General features: G+C 44.7%; 1 protein-coding gene across 1 annotated transcript; it reads right to left on the bottom strand.

Moving 5' to 3' along the window:
- Positions 1–992: 992 nt before the first annotated feature.
- llgl1 (LLGL scribble cell polarity complex component 1) lies at positions 993–16,584 on the bottom strand. The gene is made up of 24 exons (XM_061302949.1): positions 16,299–16,584; positions 14,052–14,149; positions 9,796–9,877; positions 9,551–9,711; positions 9,276–9,422; positions 7,646–7,808; positions 7,321–7,456; positions 6,980–7,034; positions 6,667–6,821; positions 6,375–6,595; positions 6,052–6,119; positions 5,605–5,779; positions 4,866–4,970; positions 4,357–4,649; positions 4,140–4,290; positions 3,921–4,059; positions 3,519–3,835; positions 3,266–3,457; positions 3,095–3,167; positions 2,916–3,021; positions 2,719–2,783; positions 2,492–2,627; positions 2,335–2,417; positions 993–2,129 (listed from the first exon to the last, which is right to left on the bottom strand). The coding sequence occupies exons 1-23, from the start codon at positions 16,377–16,379 to the stop codon at positions 2,339–2,341; spliced, it is 3,198 nt and encodes a 1,065-aa protein (XP_061158933.1). The 5' UTR covers positions 16,380–16,584; the 3' UTR covers positions 993–2,129; positions 2,335–2,338.
- Positions 16,585–17,800: the final 1,216 nt, after the last annotated feature.

Below are 17,800 nucleotides of genomic sequence, written 5' to 3'. Positions count from 1 at the left end.
CAGGTGTGTTTAACGAGGGTAACTTGGAAAACGTATTGGAACGCGGCCCCCGTTCGCTCATTAAGTGCACCTGTGGCAAAAGTTGGGCTCCTGCAGAAGGTGAAAATGAACTGATCTTTTCACTCAGGTGTGTTTAACGAGGGTAACTTGGAAAACATATTGGAACGCGGCCCTCGAGGACTGGAGTTTGACACCCCTGACCTAATGTAACAAAAGCACTAATTTTCACTTATATTTGAGATATAGACATATGATATATAGATGCATATAACTTATATTTGAGATATAGATGCATATAAATATATAGATACATAGATATATAGATACATATATAGAGATATATAGATATAGATGTATAGATATAACTAAATATATGATACATAGATGTAGATATACAGATGCATAGATGTAGATATATAGATGTAGAAATATAGATGCAAAGATGTAGATATACAGATGCATAGATGTAGATACATAGATGTAGATATATAGATGTAGGTATATAGATGCATAGATGTAGGTATATAGATGCAAAGATGTAGGTATATAGATGCAAAGATGTAGATATATAGATGCATAGATGTAGATATATAGATGCATAGATGTAGATATATAGATGCATAGATGTAGATATATAGATGCATAGATGTAGATATATAGATGCATAGATGTAGATATATAGATGCATAGATGTAGATATATAGATGCATAGATGTAGATATATAGATGCATAGATGTAGATATATAGATGCATAGATGTAGATATATAGATGCATAGATGTAGATATATAGATGCATAGATGTAGATATATAGATGCATAGATGTAGATACATAGATACATTTAGATATATATAGATATATATATATATAGAGAGAGAGATCTATATAGACAAATATATATCTATATAGATATATATCTATATAAATATATTGATTAAAATTGGTAGCCAATTAAGTACCCAAAAGTATCTCAGCACAAAGGAAATGTCACTTAGAGAGTACATCATTTTATTAACATTCACAATTCATCAGCTGAAATGCTAATGCTAAATACTAATAAAATACCAATCACAAAACAAAATGAACAGAAAAAAAATAGTGGAATCAAAAACAGTCAGCTGTAGCATGGAAAGATTAATGATTTGCGCAAGTCAAAAACACAAATCAAAACTAAAACGACAATTAAAAGCGTAGAAGTGACAGGATGACTACTTGAGCTAGATAAGTTAGTAGTGAGGTCCCTTTTTAGGCTCGTCAGTATTGTGATTCAAAGATGCTGGAAGCTTTTTTTCTGTTTTGTTTTGTTTAGGCTCAAACACGTGACTCATGTCATATGTTACCCTACATAAAGACAGTATGTATACATAGATTTGTTTTTACACAGTAAAAGTTCGAGGAAAAAAAAAAAAAAAAAAAAAAAGTACTGGTGATTCAAGCTCTGCTGCCAGCATACATTACCCACAATGCAAGCCAAATGGGTGCATTCTTCAGACTCGTACAACTAACACACACGTCTGCGTTCAAGCCCGCTAGTCCTTACTTGCCACACATCCCACAAGAAAAGCTAAAAAGATGAAACAAAAAGACTTTTCGGCCACAGCAATGGTCAGAACCGTGTCAGTGTACAGTGGCAGTATGAACACATTGTTCAAGTGTCAATAGGTTTAAATGGTGTCCAAACATCTCACAACCACCGCCAAATTTCTACTTTGCCAAAAGCCATCAAAAATCCATAAAAACCTTCTTAAACCAGCTGCACAAACTTCCATATAAGGCTTTCTTCCCGCCTGTACCATATTGAGTGTAGGTGGGGTGCAAGAACAACCCGTTGCCTCCACCAAAGAAAATCGAAACGCACGTCACGTCGACCTCTCTGGAATGAAACCTAACAGTAAGTAATTAATGGTCGTATGTTAACTGGACAGTGGATCCAAGTGTGTGTGTGAGTGAGAGTGTGTGCGGGGTGGGGATGGGGTAAAGATTTGGTCCTGCCACTAAGTCTTCAGGTTCAAAGCAATTCAAACTACCGGGCAAGGGGGAACTTCACAGTGAACTCGAGATGTGGTGATGAGATGTTTGTGGTCCAGCACTGAAATCAAGTCCATCCAGAGACCACTTGAGTCCCTCCCTGCAAAAATATAGAAATATGCAACTTGTTCAAATGATTCCACTCCACCCCATCTCCTAATAAGTGCTCCAAAACAACAAGGAAAAGCTGGTACAGAGTTTCAAGAGATCCTTCAAGAATGATCTTTTAAATACATTGACATTCTTTCAAATAAAATCCATATGTGAATTATATTACACGACGTTAACTGTTGACTGCTCGTCACCTGCTCAATTGATGAGAATGCCAGGAGGGCGATCTTCCTCCTCTTGAATGTTCTTCAGGTTGTTCTCTTCCTCGTCCACCGTGCTGCGCAGCCGCCGACAAAAAGTTTATTCTCAAGTCACTTTTGGGGATAAAGCAAGTTCAGACGAGTCGCTTACGTTAGGAAGTCTCTGACGTCTTCCACGGTGAGTTCCCCGGTGGATTCCAACGTGACGTCAGCACAGCTGAGAGGGGAGCTCAGGGGCGTGTCCGAGAGGGGGGAGGACAGAGAGCTGGGGAGCCCCTCCGTTTGTCCTGCCGGGGGAACATGACGAGCTTTGAGTTCAAGTTGTTGAATATTGCAAGCTTCAATAGAGCACAATGGAGAAGTATGCACATGTAGTACCTTCAGCCTGCCCTATCTGGTTCTTGAGCGTTCCGTTGGTCTGTGGCAGCATCGTCGTGACATCGCTGAGGAGACACATGAATTTTTTTTACTTGGAGAGCTTCCTGGTATTTCTTCACTTTCACAAGCAGCCTGAGAGTGTCAGCCAAAATGGCATCTGATGTGCGAGATTCCGGGACTAATGACTAGCTTGCTACCTGGTCAGCGAAAGTCGCTCCAGTGCAACAGAACAGAGTGGTTCGGTGAAGGCTTTTGCAGACAAGGAGAACCTCTCGTATTCTGAGGGGGAGATCAGGTAGAATCCTGCACACACATACGCGCACAAACGACAATTAGACAACTACCGTGTCGTGTTTTAATGCCACTTGTTCCTCACCTTGTCCATTTCTGGTAAAGACACATGATGCAATGCCACTGATGTCCTCTTTGCGGATGCAATCGTAGCGCACCTAAAACAACACCACAATGGGGAAAGTATGATTTTTTTTTTTTTTTTTTTGGTGTGTGTGTGTGTGTGTAACAAGTAAGGCTAAGGCTTTCAATCTACCTGCGGTCTGAGGCCAGGTATGCTGAAGAGGTGCATGTCGCCCATATTGGTCAGACAGACGAGTGTATGCTCGCTGTAGTCTTCCTGAGCCGTGGAGCTGAAGACCACCAGGGCGACCTTCCTCACCCGGCAGCCCTCGTGAGCGGTGAGCTTAAATTTCGTCTTGGCGCTCACTTTAGGCAGAGAGAACACCTACGACAGAGAAAGAGTGAGTTACAACAAACTTCTTCACGGCGCTCTACCTTGAAGTTACCTTTAGTTGTTCTTCTGAGGCGATGAGCACGGAATGAGGATTGGACATATCGGGAGCAATGGAGAGATCCTGCGAGGCTTCGTAAGGCTCCGGTAGAGGTTTGGCGCGCCCATCCAGCACGCTGATGGACACCACGGGAGCTCTGTGCATCAGCTGGATCTCTTTGCCCAACACGGCTTCCACACAAACGCCGCCGCTCTCGCCGGCGACGCCTCGCTCGGAACCGCGGCCCGAGCCCACGCCGGGTACGACCAGGGCGTAAGCGTACACGCTGCCCGAGTTGGTGCCCGCCCACAGTGTGGGTCCGTGGTGCGTGCCTGGTACGCAATCACAGACAGTGGCATTAAAAAGCAGCAGCATTACATTGAATCGGAAAAAAGACGAGAGAGCAAGCGGACGTACCGTCACGCAGGTAAGTGTCGGCAAAGCACAGACATCGAACAACTCCAGACAGCGAGTCGTCGGCTGATCGAGGTTCGATCCTTCGCTGGATGGGAGCCATTTCTTCATGCTCGGCAAGGGCGGCGTTGGCCTCTTGGACCTTTGCGGAACACACCAGCGACATGGAAATCATATTGATGCCATCATTCGTCTTATGAACCAAGACAGACAAGCACATACCTTGCTGGTGGGCGTGCTGATGGTGCGTTTCTTCCCAGACACCCGACTCTTGCGGATTCGCCTGAAACTCTGCCGTAAGGACTTCTTCAAGGACTTGACCCTCGAGAGAGGACCCTCCATAGCCAGGGAGTCGTTAGGGTGTAAGGTACACCTAAAGGATCGGGCCAAGAGTTACAATCATACGTACGAGTACATTTATACCCAATAGTCATCGCACCTGGCCAAGACGGCACTTCTCCTCTGGTAGTCAAAGAGGCCAAAGCCATGACTGGTTCCGAAAGAGATGAGGTTCCATTCGGCGTGCAGCGCCACCGCCGTGACTGAAGCTGGAGGCATGCACTGCACCAGCACCTGAGGCTGAAAGCCCGGAGGGAAAGGAGCGGGTCGGAGGCGCGGATCCAGTCGGTCGTGGCCCTTCCACGTGAAGCCCTCGCGGTCCTGCAGCAGATCCACCACGGCCACGTCCACCGTGTGGTCCGAGCGCTCGTCGCTCAGTGCCAGCACAATCACCTGAAGGTGGCGGCAAACACATAAGTCCGCTTAGGAATAGCACCGAGGTCTGCTAAAGATCAGCGAGTGGAAGGGTTACACAGTAAAAGTTGAAATACTGACACTGCCAACAAAACAGAGCAGTGAAGATGTTTGGATGCAAGCCAAGGATATCACAAAGTTCTCCCAAGTTTCGCACAAAACCGCTGTTACACTCAAGAGCAAAATAAAATTCACCTGCCCGGCGGTGCCTGCCACCAACAACTTGTTGCTGTACTTGCATAGGCTGATCTTCTGGATGCCCAGACGGGGGTCGTCGCTATATGGGTCAAAGCAGCCCACCTAGACGCATACACACATGATTAAGGAAAATATCCTGCAATACGATTATTGAGACATCCGTGTGTGTGTGTGTGTTTGTGTAACAGGCAGGCCAGAAATACAAAAGCACACGGATAGGAACGAGCTGGAATGTAGCTGAAAGTGAGGTAATATGTAACCTCGGGACTTCCAGGAAATAGTTACAAAAAAAGGAAACTTTAAACGTGACCCCAAACTGAAGTGAAACTCTACAATGTGCAGCAACAATGCTCTCCTTCCCCTCGTACGTATTCAGGAAAACACGCGTTAATCTGTCTCGTGCATACACACGCTGAATTCCAATTGAATCTCCTGGAAGTCGGTCGCAGAAAAGAAATGGGGTGATGGGTCTGGTTTTCATTACTGGGGTTGGGGGTGGGGGGGGGGTTACTACTCTCTCATCCCAGAAGAGGGGCCCCCATTCCTGAACACGCAGCGCGGTTACCACAGGTTACGGCAGATAAGCGTGCTTGCGTGGAGGCGTGTGCGTGGGAAGGAAAAGGAATATGAAAAACACACCGCACAGGTGTCGGACATGAAGACACAAAGACTACAGAGTAGATAGGCTGCACATTGCTGCCAATTAGGAGGGAAAAGATGACTTGGCGCTTCTCACCTTCCGGAAGGGAGGCCATTCCTCCTCCAGCTGCAGGTCGGGGTCGTCGCCCGGGTCCTGAGGCACGTCGCAGGAGTCGCAGTCTGTGTGGAAGACGTTGGCCGTGCTCAGTTTGTAGAGCGGCGTGAGGGCGATCCCGGACGCGTCCCAGAAACGCACGGTGCCGTCCTCATGTCTGAAAAGGCAATTTTATTTTATTTTTTTTAATCGTGGCATCTCCCCAAATGCTAATGGTCTCCCTTCTTTAGCTCCGAGCTAATCCCGCCTCTGCCAAAAATGTGCCCGTTTAACGGATGCCATGGAAACGCAGGAAAAATCTCATCCAGCAAATGTTGCTGAGTGAATATCCTTGAGGCTCCAAGTGAAAAATGTAAACGGTGATTTGTCATGACAGACGTTGCCATTTGAAATCGCACTAAGCATGTTTGTGCATGTGCGGCTACTCACCCTGTCAAAAGCAGTTCTTGTTGTTTGGGGGGAGGAGCCAAGTTTTTCCCTCCACATATGGGCCAGCGCTTTACAAACAAAACAAAATAATGACAACACAGTTTGAAAAACGCAGCACAGAATCACAATTCATCCCTTATTGTTCAAAATAGTATTGTAACCGCATATCCAAAATAAAAGACACACACGTGTCGGTAATGCAGACAAAGAATTGCTCAGTACGAGTTAATGAAAATGTTGCGTTGCGTAATTCAGTTCCTGGAGGGCATATTTACCCTTTGACCCGTGACCAAATGCGATTGACGTAAATGATGACTTCTCACCCCGGGCGCGTGTTCGTGGCCCTGCTGCGCTCTGCCAGCATTGATCAGCCTTTCCCACAGCTTGGGAGGGACGCTGGTTATATGACAGGAGCACGTGATGGCCGATGAGTGCAGAGGCGCCAGGTAAGGAGTGGGCATAGAAGGCCAGCCGGAAGTCTGGAGGTCAATCACAACCAGCTCCTCTTCAAGTAAGACCACCAGCGCAGAGGGGTCATCAAATTCTACAGAGAGAAGAAGAAGAAGTCATTGAATTTACGATTCGCCACTTGTAAATGTTTGGCAGTTCCCTGACCTTTCTCTTGCTCAACATTGTGGACCGTAAAGAAGTCAATGACCCGGGAGGTGAAGTCCAGGGTGACGTGGTCTGTGTCCTGCTGAATGGTCAGACAGTGGCGGTCGCCATAGCTGGCTCTGGGCATTCCTCCGCTGTACAATAAAACTGGTGACCTACAATACAGAGGTGTGACTTTTTTTATTCGTCATCTTCGAAAGCCATTAAGAACTTTCATCTTGGCGAGCCAGTAGTTCGTGATAATTGTTCTGCCAGGGATATATGAGAACCAGGGACTAATCTATTTTTAAATAAAATTGGATGAACTACTCACCCAGTCGCTGTTGTTCTCCACAGGATTTTGTTAATAGCTTTGCAGGGAAAAGGGCCTGAAAGAAAAAAAAAGAAAACCAATTTTTCTCATGTATTATTTTTATTGCTCTTCCACTTTATTTCCTTTGGATATTTTTTTTTCTCTTTTGGTCCAAATCAGTTTGACCCTTCCCTTCTTGTTTGCTCGATGGCATTTCCTGAAAGCTTTATCAGTCATGTCGATGCGTGCCATGTCTCCATTTTGTTGATGTTGCGGAAAGCATTTTGTGCGGTATTTGGATGCAAATAAAAAACTGCGGTTGAAACCGTCTTCCTCATCCATGTCGAGACTCTATTTCTTACCATATGGGATGGTCGAGGACACCGGCTGCGGATTGTTGCAGTCGTCGTTGACAACGGCCCAAACGGAGTAGCCACCATCGCTATGGGAACTGACGAATAAGTTTCCTGAACATTCCCACACCAGGCTCTCCAGCTGCTGTAAAGGAATTTAGATAAAAATGTGTGGCATGATTTAATACTGCTACAAAGTACCTGCACTTAGAAATCCTTGTTCCCAAAAGAGCGGATTAAAAGTTCAGCAAGTTACGTAATGGTTTCAAACTATTCTGTGAACCTCACTGTGATTGGGGGGGGGGGGGGGCTTAAGCTGAGTTTGCTCTGGTACCTGCTTGCCAAGGAAGAGCTTTTCGATTTGACGGCTGCTCACATCCCACAGGACCACCAGACCTCGGCTGTAGCCAATTAGAATTTTCCCCGCTTGCCGAGGATGCTCCTGAAGAGATTCCACAGGCCCTAATGATTTCCCACATCTGTAGTCTTCTGGCAGGCTGGGGGAAAAAAAAGAATCGAGTGCCTTGCACTTTTATCTGCAAACTTTCGTTGTTCAAAAATAACACATGGACTGACAATTAACATTATCTTAAATATCTCACGATGCAACGTGACAGCTCACATTAAGGGCCGAATCGATACGGATTATGAATAATGCTGTAAAAATGAAATCATTTATCCACAATTATGAAGGTTGTTGAGTCCGTTAATTTAAACTTGGATAAAATTATGCATTACCGCCATTTTGGTCCATGTATGAGCACAAAATACAAATCAGTATAAGAAATTGAATGACCAAGCTAACGCTATTGCGGAAGAGCTAGCCGCGGTTGCTCCTCCATCAACACTACAACCAAGCGAGCTCGATAATAAGCAGGATCCGAGCGGCGAGGCGCTCGCCAACAAGACATTCCTCTGAGGCGACGGCGGAATGTTTTACGCGACACACCCTCGAGATGTTGGAGGATTCCCTCGACTATAAGACAGGGAGGCGAGTGGGAGGAAACGGTGGTTGGATCGTGGAGGAGGAAGGAGGACTTTAATCAAAACAATTTGGGAAGAGACAAGAAAACATTGTCGTTCTGAGCTCTTTGCTGGACCCAAACACGGAAAAAGCCAGCATGTCTCTGTTTCGATCCATCTATCTTTACCTACAGACATCCAGCTGCTTTGCTCAGCTTCAACAAGGAAGATCCTCTACCGGAAGCATGGAGGGAGAAACTTCCCTAACACGGATTTCCATTGTCTCAAAGTATTTTTAGGGAATCCGGTATCCTGCTAAAGGGACTCGGGGATGAGCCACTGCGAGTCCACGAGTTGTATATTCAGCCCAAACACTTCCCCAACCGGAACATTGCGGCTTGGCAGCTGGTACAAAGCCTCACTGTGTAAAAGCTCCCATCCCTCACACACATCCTTATCAGGGTCCTCATTAGGCCTCTGTCCTGCCCACTTCCTTCGACGAGGCTGCTTAATGAGGGCTTTGCTGGACCGGGCGGACACTCGCCCAGCACGGAAGCGCTGCAACATCGCCAAAGAAGCAACAAAAGCTGACCCAATAAAAACAGACACGTTGCTACCTCCACCTCCCAAAAAAAGACAATACTTGTCATGAGCGAACAGATTAGAAAAAGGTGTCTGTTTGGAGCCTGTTGCCTTTTTGCGAAAAAAAAATAAAAATAATAATTGAACATAAGAGTATCTATGATTGTAGTATTTAGTTTTACTTTTGAACCCAAGTGGTGCTCTGACAAGAGTTGACATGAAATGTAATGCAACGAGCGAGCGCAATTGTTTTGGGTGTGAATTTGGGAGACGGGGTTACTGTACGGGCAGATCCGGTGGGATCCAGGCCCAACAGATAATTGTGCATTCCTGAAAAAATTTGTTTATGTGCATGCGCTTTGTCACAATTTGGAATATAGCAACCTTGTAATTTATAGCAGCATTTGCAACATTCTCACCTCTGTGTGACTTGATCCTGTAACAATGTTTGGCCATCTTTAAGTGACAGACTGGGCAAATCCAAGAAGTACACACCACCTCCTTCTGTTCCAACACAAAGGAGGTCACATGACCTCAGCAGGAGGAGTACAGTCACTCGTGTGGTACTGGCGAGAAAAAAAAAAAAAGGAGAGAGGCGAGATGAGTGTAGGAACACGGTTGTTACAAATGACTTGACAACCCGCTGCTTCAAGTGTGAATGAAGTAAACAAAATAAATAAATGGTCATTATTACCTGCAGCTCTCAATGCCTGGTCTTCCTGGAAGACTGTAGTTGTCCACTTCCTGAAGAATGACCACACCGTCTCTCTTAACCCCTCCCACCTGCCTGGGAGGTGTGGGAGTCAGCTCCCACAAGTGAATGGTATTATCATCCAAAAGTGACACCAGCCGGCCCTGGGATAGACAGAATGACATCAATTAGTACGATCTTATGGATATTCACCACGTGGACTTGAAGAAGACAGTCTGGATGCTTACCTGTCCTGGCAGGAAGTGAATTTGTATGACAGCAGTTGTGTCGTCGTGGAGTCCGGTGAACTCCACGCCAGGAGCTCCATAACTGAGCATATTGTTAAGGAACACGCAGAAGAAAAACTACATTTCTTCTTATTTAATACAGATCTGTCCACTATCATTGGATAAAACGGCATAATTGGGAGCTGTCAAGCCAATGAAACATACTAGTTAAATGTAATAATAGAGAGGTCATTGGAGCGCCAAAGAAAGCTCATAGCAATTTCCGACACCGGCTGACGCAAATGTCTAAAATACCAGCGTGCGTATGTAATCAAGAGCAATTTCCATTGGGGTGAATTAAGCACAGAAAAGACAAAAATAAATAAATTTAAAAAAAAAAAAAAAAGGGGGGACGTCAGCGTGTTAACATTGTTAAATGCTAACTCGCAACCTGCAAATAGCCTTAAGATGCCTGCAGACATGCAGACTGTATCATTTTGATTCTTTCTCAAAACATCTTCCTCCTTCTTACACACATGAAAGCGTCTATTGCTTGAATCAGAAATCAAAAAGCAGCTCCGTTTCAAAAAGGTCGGCGACCCCTGCGAGGAACACTGACACGGCAGCACTTCTAAAAGCAACCGGGCCATCGGTGTCAAATGAATGTCACAGAATACACAAGCGGTTAAGGCCATGCTCGAATAAACACACACACGCAGCGAAGGCGTTATGACCACAAGTGCTTCGTGTACACAGTATCACACACCCCATATGCTTCCTGGCATTAGTGATGATGTCATCAATGGCGTGCATGTGTTGCACAAGTCATGGAAATACAAAGCGTAACACGTGTGCGGAATAAACCGGTCTGACTGGTCTGCATGCATTCATGCAACTACACAAATAGACAACATGGCAATTGTTTACAATCTAAACTCACTTAGGGCTTCAAAAATTGAACATATGAAAGGAGCAGCCCGCAAACTAACTTTGGCAAGCACATCAGAGACTTCAAACAATGAAGCACGATTGTATGTGACAAGTTGGAAATAGCGGCGAGGCAGTAATTAGAAACAATTCTCAAAGGGGAGAGAAAAACAATTATGAAACGGCGAGCCAAAAAGTGAGGCAGTTATTGAGGCACTTTAAGAGAAACCCAAAACAAAAGCGGACAAGAACAGGAGAGGTTCTTTGGTGTCTTGTTCACCGCGGCCAACCTGTTGAATGGCACAATGTGTTCATTCACTTTGCTGGCCCCGAAATGTTCACAATGCACGTCTACAGTAACTCGACAACTCTCTTTCAGACATACACATCCATACACGCACTTGGCGAGGGACGCAGAAAGAGTGTTCGCGAGGATAAAGCAATTTCACGGTCTGAATACGGACAAACAGAAGGCATTGTCCTCCGTGCGCGCGCACGCACAAGCGGCACGCCCATCCACAAACACACACACACACACACAAGATATGGATGTCAGTTCGGAAAGATGACACCGTATTTTTTTTTGGTTTTGTTTAAGATGACCACATATCCATACAAAGCATTATAAAAAAAGCTCCAAGTTCAAACACGTTTAAATGCAACTGTTACTGAAGTCAAGCGAGAACATTGACTAAGCTTCTTGACGGTCACCCAAACGTTAAGGATGTTTGCTGAATGACGAGGTCCGCTTCAAAACAAGCCAAACAGCTCCACCCACCCACGAGAGACGCAATCCTCGTCTAATTTGCATCCGTCGGCCGCAAATGGCATTTCTCGTGTCCCACTTTCCGACGGCGCAACAGATATAGTTGGCTTTGAAATCGAGAAGAGTTGCCATCAATAGCCAATTTTTTTTAATTTTTATACAATTTCTCTTCCCCATTACAAGCACAAAACCTCAACATGGAAAATATGGAACACGCTCACATCGTTTCATAATCAGTCAAATCACATTGGCTCGGGTTGCTTATATCGGATTTAATCGTTAAAAGGATGTCGAGTTTGACCCGGGTCCAAAATTCTGTGGGGAAACATGATCTCAGAAGCATAGTGCTTTCACTCCTTTTGAGATCTTCCACTGGCTCAGTGTTCTTGCTAACATGTCAGTTTGAAAAGCTGTATTTGCGTTCCTTTTGAACCATCGCACTTTTTGGCCCTTATTCAATTACCTTTAATCCAGTGTGTGTGTGTGTGTGTGTGTGTGTGTGTGTGTGTGTGTGTGTGTGTGTGTGCGCCGAGTCGGATGTTCAACTGAAACTCGGAGTGCACCCTCACACAGATAAAACATGAAAGCAACGTTCCGATTGTGTAAATATTAGCTCATCCACAGGATGTTAGTTACCAATACTACAAGGTGCGTTTTAGAACATGACGCAAAACTTTGCTACACTTCAACCTCATGGAGTTTTTTTTTTGGGCTAAGCCAAATAATCATCTGAGGTGCTGAGATGCAGATTTTTAAACTCCTCTGGTCAGAGCACTTCATCCCGGGCAACTGCACTGGTTGTCTTGGAAACCAATTCAAAAGCTCCCTTTATTAAGACACGACTTGAGCAACAAAGCTCTTACTCACCATCTACACACAGGGAGGGTTAACCCAGGGCACACATTCCGCGGAAGAAGACGGGAGCCCTCGACATTGTCCCGCTCTCCGAGCCCCACGCTGTGGTCGGCGAAACTTTGGGGTGTAATATGACTCGGCCTTTGTAAACACGCACAATGTGAGGGAAGTGAAATACTCAGAGTATGGGAACAAGAGGAGGGAAATGCCAAGTTTACGAGGTTAAATATTGTGAGATATATCTTCTCGGCTGCCAGCTTTTTGACAGCTTTTTTCCCAGGTGGGTGCCCCGCATCTGGCGTGTACCGAGTATGCTAGCACGGGCCGCCGGGTCAAGCCCGTGTCAAAGAGTCTGGGACTATTAAAGGAATGTAAACGCAAGCGATCCGAATAAATATGACAGTTCCAAAACAAAACAGGGTTTAGGGGGGCGTGTGAGCCCAGCTAAAAGCTCACGTGACATACTCGATTGTTTTGCTACTACGCCTTGAGTGGCTGGCTGCGTGTGCTCTGCCATCTTTTTATTTGACATGGTTGGTGAAGTGTGTGGTATTAGCTCAGGTCCCTGCGCAAATTCTACGGTCGGCCATGCTGATTTACGACTCTGACATGTGGTCTTTTAACGCGAGACCTCAAAAATGCACTTTGGCCATTTCTCCATGCTTCATGAGAGGACACGGTTGATCCAGTGGAATCCATAAAGATGACTATTTTTTTTTTTGAGCCATCGAAACCTGCAGGTGGCTCATTGACTGACCCGTGTGCAGCCTATTGCATCAAACTGAATCATTTTCCAGATTCCCGGCGGGCGCGCATTTCCTCAACTTTGTATGCTTTGTAGTCTGCGCTGACTTTCCAGAAATTCCAGCAGCAGCTGGGACTCTTAAAGAATGAGGAAGGCCTGTCTGGGTTTTGCTGTATCAGTCATTTTGGGGGGAAAAAAAAAGCGCCCGGGTTATTTTTCCTTCCATCTGTCACTCTCGCGGGGCTCTTCTATTTTGCCGCTATTTATCTGCAATGCTCCGATCCGCCATTTCTCATTCCATCACTCTCTCCACTTGCCTGGTACTACCAGGCTTGCTCACCCCCCGCCCTCTCAGGGATTCTAAAAAGCTGCATTTCAAAGAGCTGATTCTCCTGCCTCATGCTCACACACACACACACAGAGCTTCCTAGACAATGATAAATGAGTCCATATTGGCCAAAGAAGCGGACGGTTGCCATGCGCAGACAACGGCATGTTGGCGAATCTTTGCGGCACCTCACACGCTCGGAAAGAACCATATGAAGAAACCGCACAAGACAAACACTCCATCAGACCTGTCTCTTCTTCTCAAGCGGATCGTCTACTCAAATTGCCCACTTTGCAAAGACGAACATGATATACAGAAAATAGTAGACAATTAACCGCAAAACCACCGTGCTAATGGTGCCAGCGTTTGCCGCCACACAAAGAAAAACACTGCTGTTATGTCAAAAGGAAGGAATTCGGTCGGGTGCGAGAATCCACTCTGCCGCAACCAAAGCCACGCAGTTATGGGATTCTCAAATTCCATGAGTGAAATAGCAGTCGGGCTGATTAGGTTGTGCTTATTTTCCTTTGCGATCCGATATTAATGATTCTACCTGCCCATCGAGTAGTATTTAGCAGATGCACTTGACGGCTTTCCACGGAATTGTCTCTGACGGCTATTCCCGTCGCGTCAAGTCGACGTGGAGGAAAGGATACACTTTGACGGCTCCCGCCTTTGTGCCGATCGCCATGAGTTGCAACTCGGGGTCGTAGGCCAACGCGCTGGGCTGATGTGGGAATCCATGCTCCACCGTCTGTGAAAGTCACACAGAATGAATACACAGATTTATAACAAGCCACACAAAGCCTCATTCTACAGTTATTGTGAGGCCTAAAATGTTATTGACATTGAGACACACCCGCCCACGTCTATGTGTTTACACTGTGGCGTCTAAAAAGGGAGGATCCCCTTAATAAAGTGTGTGGATGATTCTCAAAAATGACTTTGTTTGATTAAATCCAATTCAAAGTTGGCCCTCACGGCCCCCGGACGCAGCAGCTGGGAAAGCTTTTAGTTCTCCAAAGAAGAAACAACATCTTGTCGGAGAAGCTGAGCTCTTCATTGACTTTAGAGACGACTTATTTGGAGGGAAGTAAAACATGAACCTTATGTCGACGCGCAAACTCCCTGTGGAGAGACCACCTCTGCGTCAGTTGTGGCAGCTGGCGTCCAACCTTAAGCGTGTTTGTTTTCACAGCGCAACCGACGCTTTATGGACCATGGAACATGACAAACAATCGAACAAGACACTTTGAGTCGGAGCACCATAAAGTGATTTCGAGTGCAGCGATATAGTTCCTCTCGAAGACAATTTGATCTTTTTGTACGAGCATTTTGGTTGTCATTAAAGAGAGTGCAAGCGAGGTTGAAATGTTCCTGTTAAACACGGCTTTATAGGTGCTGAAGCAAAGTTTATGAAGGCAAGCGTGAGTTCCATTTCAAATCCAACTCAATTTGACTAACGTCCCGAAATGAAATGGGTTTGACCTTGGAGGTTTCACTCGATTAATAAGGAAAATTGCAAAGTTAAAATTGCATGAGCCTCACAAAAATAAAATGTCTACAAGACTTTTTGAATTATACAAGTGAGGGATCCTTGTGGGCACTAAGCAGTAATTTCTGTATTTGAATGTCAATACGTTCGGGCAGCTGTATCGTATGCTCCACTTTACGAGTGGCGCACTGTGTATATTGACAACAACTCGGTTTCCAGACTTCTGCAAAACTCTGTTTGTTTTGGCACAGCAAACTACCATGACAGAAATGCCATCTGCATGAAAATGACCTGGAATACAATGCAAACTGCTTTTTAGTGTCCCACCAGAATAGAAGTGACAATTAGTAGCCTCAAAAGTTTGCAATTTTTAAAAACGCTATCAATTATTGGCATACTTGTTAAAACTATCTGTATGACGTGAATCAGTGGAAAAACAATTCCTCTCTTGCCTCACCTCATACCTCTAATTAGATTAGAATTAGAAACCACCACACCTTAAGAAAAACAAGCTGCAGCTAACATGCTTTACAGTGCTAATGCTAGCTTAGTACTACTACCCACTGCTATTTTGTGCATACTACATATCTTGACTGCAGTTTCATCACATGCCATTATGAATGACCATGTTTTACTATAACGCTCGTGCATGTTGGAGAGGGGCGTGGCTTAAAGCTGACACGGGAGGGGGGGGCGGATTAGTTTGAGACTTCATTTAAATCTTGTTTAACGTTGTTGTTTTTTTTTTTTAAACAATGCAAACTCCCTCTTTGAACATCAAAGAAAAGTAACTTTTAAAAGTAACTTCAACAAGAATTCTGATTGAGATTACGAGGGTGTAAATGCGTTACGAGGTTGCTTTTGATCGGTTTGACTGACACAATTACAGCAATAAAACATTATTTGGACTTTGGACATAAGTGTGCATGAGATGACAGTGCGTACAGTTCACCCAACCACTTGTGCACACAAACCCCTGAGGTCTGAGCTCACAACAAAACGAAGATGAACTGCGTGTTTTTGTTTTTCCACTGATTCTGATGTCCCACACAACAGTTGCATACAGTTCAATCTTGCTAATCTGCAATGATAACGAGAATTGTAATCTGGTAGCAATCCTCGAGCCAGTTTCGGTGCTGTGTTCAGTGCGGGCCTTTGACTAATTAACACGCCAAGCAAATAACTAAAGCCAGCCACACAAGTTATCAACAAAAGCCCCCTCTGCTTGCAGAACAGCACAAACCGCGGTAGTTACTGCTCCATTTGGAAAAAAAGCCTGTTAAACCCTCAAAGGCGTCGAAAATGAAAAGCTTGGATACTGCAGAGAGCCTGACTTGCTCTTTTCAACTGAGACTTAAAAGATTTTAGCTGTAGTTTGGACATTCAACGTCTCACTCAGCCACTTTACCTTGCTGAAGGCGAACAGCTCCTGTTTTATCTTCTCCCTCTGCGGGTCGGTACCTTGCCGACGAAATCTAAACTTCATCATTTTGAAGCCAGGCTGGAGGGCACAAGTGATGAGTGCACACTGGGGGCTGGTATCACCCGGGCGGCGTTGTCGGACGAAGCTAAACTAGCTTACTAGCTTGCCGGCTAGCCCATGCAGAGTGAGCGTGAGGCTTACGAGGCTGCGACGCAACTGCGGGTGCGGTTCTTTTCTGTTTCTGTCCTTCTGGCTCGACTAGTTTCGGGGAAGGTTTAGACACCGCTCCCCCTTCTTTCGGTTCACACGGAAACCATTGTTGGCAACCAATAGGAGCGAAGAAAGCTGGGGGCAATTACTCAGAGACGCCCATACAGCCAGTTGCACAGCGTTGGGGGTGTTGGATTTGTGTTACGGGACGCGCCGCAGCGAATTTACGTTCTGTAGACACCCATCAGTGCGGCGGCCATACGGTAAGTCAGGAGACTAAAATCAAGCGCAACATTATAAGAGTCAGCGAAAAAGAATTTGCCTACTTTGTTGATTTCGAAATATTGTTGCATATTCACCACACTTGCATGTTTTATCTCATCACACAGAAAGCTCGAGTCAATACGAAATGCAGTTACTAAATTAAAATGCTTCATGGCATGTCGATTTTTTTTCCTGAATATTTTTTATTATACGTTATTTCATTGCATTTTGTTGGACTGTTTGTTGGCGTGTTCTGACCTTTGACAATCAATAAAATGAACACATTTGCTTAGTTATTCAGTCATGATACAAACTTTAATGATTACACATGTGTATAATTTGTGCAATAACTATATACAACTGTATTTCACATTAAATATTGAAGTCAATTCTCATTCTGCATATTAAATTGTGACCCCCGCCCCCCCCCCCCCCCCCTTGAATTTATGGCAGGGAATAAAAATGATAGATTGGAGTATCAATAGCATCCTTCTTATTTTTCCCACTATAAAAGCAAAAGTTATATTAAAGTACACTTGGAATGCACATCATGTTCACCTTTACAAGGACAAACAAGAAATTTCAGTTGGCAGCTACCACAGCAAAGCTCACAGATCACATTATAGCTATTTCAACTCAGTTGCCCCCGTAACCACCATGAGTCACATCTTTTTATTCCTCAGAAAGGAAGTCCTACTCATCCCAATTTCCTAAAAATCAACCATGAGACAGCGGAAACCCACCAAAAGAGGAGTCAAATATTTGACAAAAAACTTCCTGACAGTGTCTCACTTCCACTTTTGATTCACATCGCATCACCCAATATTTGACTCATTGATGTGTGTAGAGTGCAAAATTTAAAACATAAAAAAAAATGTTTAGTCTATTATAAAATCAGTGAAAAGGATTTTACAGTGGTGACTGATTAATACACCGAATCGAAAAAATTTTTTTTTTTAGTTAATGGTCCAATAATAAGTGACTCTGTGCCAAAATGATTGTTTGTGTCCTTC

The sequence above is a fragment of the Syngnathus typhle genome, linkage group LG17 (assembly GCF_033458585.1).
Source record: "Syngnathus typhle isolate RoL2023-S1 ecotype Sweden linkage group LG17, RoL_Styp_1.0, whole genome shotgun sequence".
Lineage (NCBI taxonomy): Eukaryota > Metazoa > Chordata > Actinopteri > Syngnathiformes > Syngnathidae > Syngnathus > Syngnathus typhle.
This window is presented reverse-complemented; position numbering and strand designations above follow the sequence as displayed.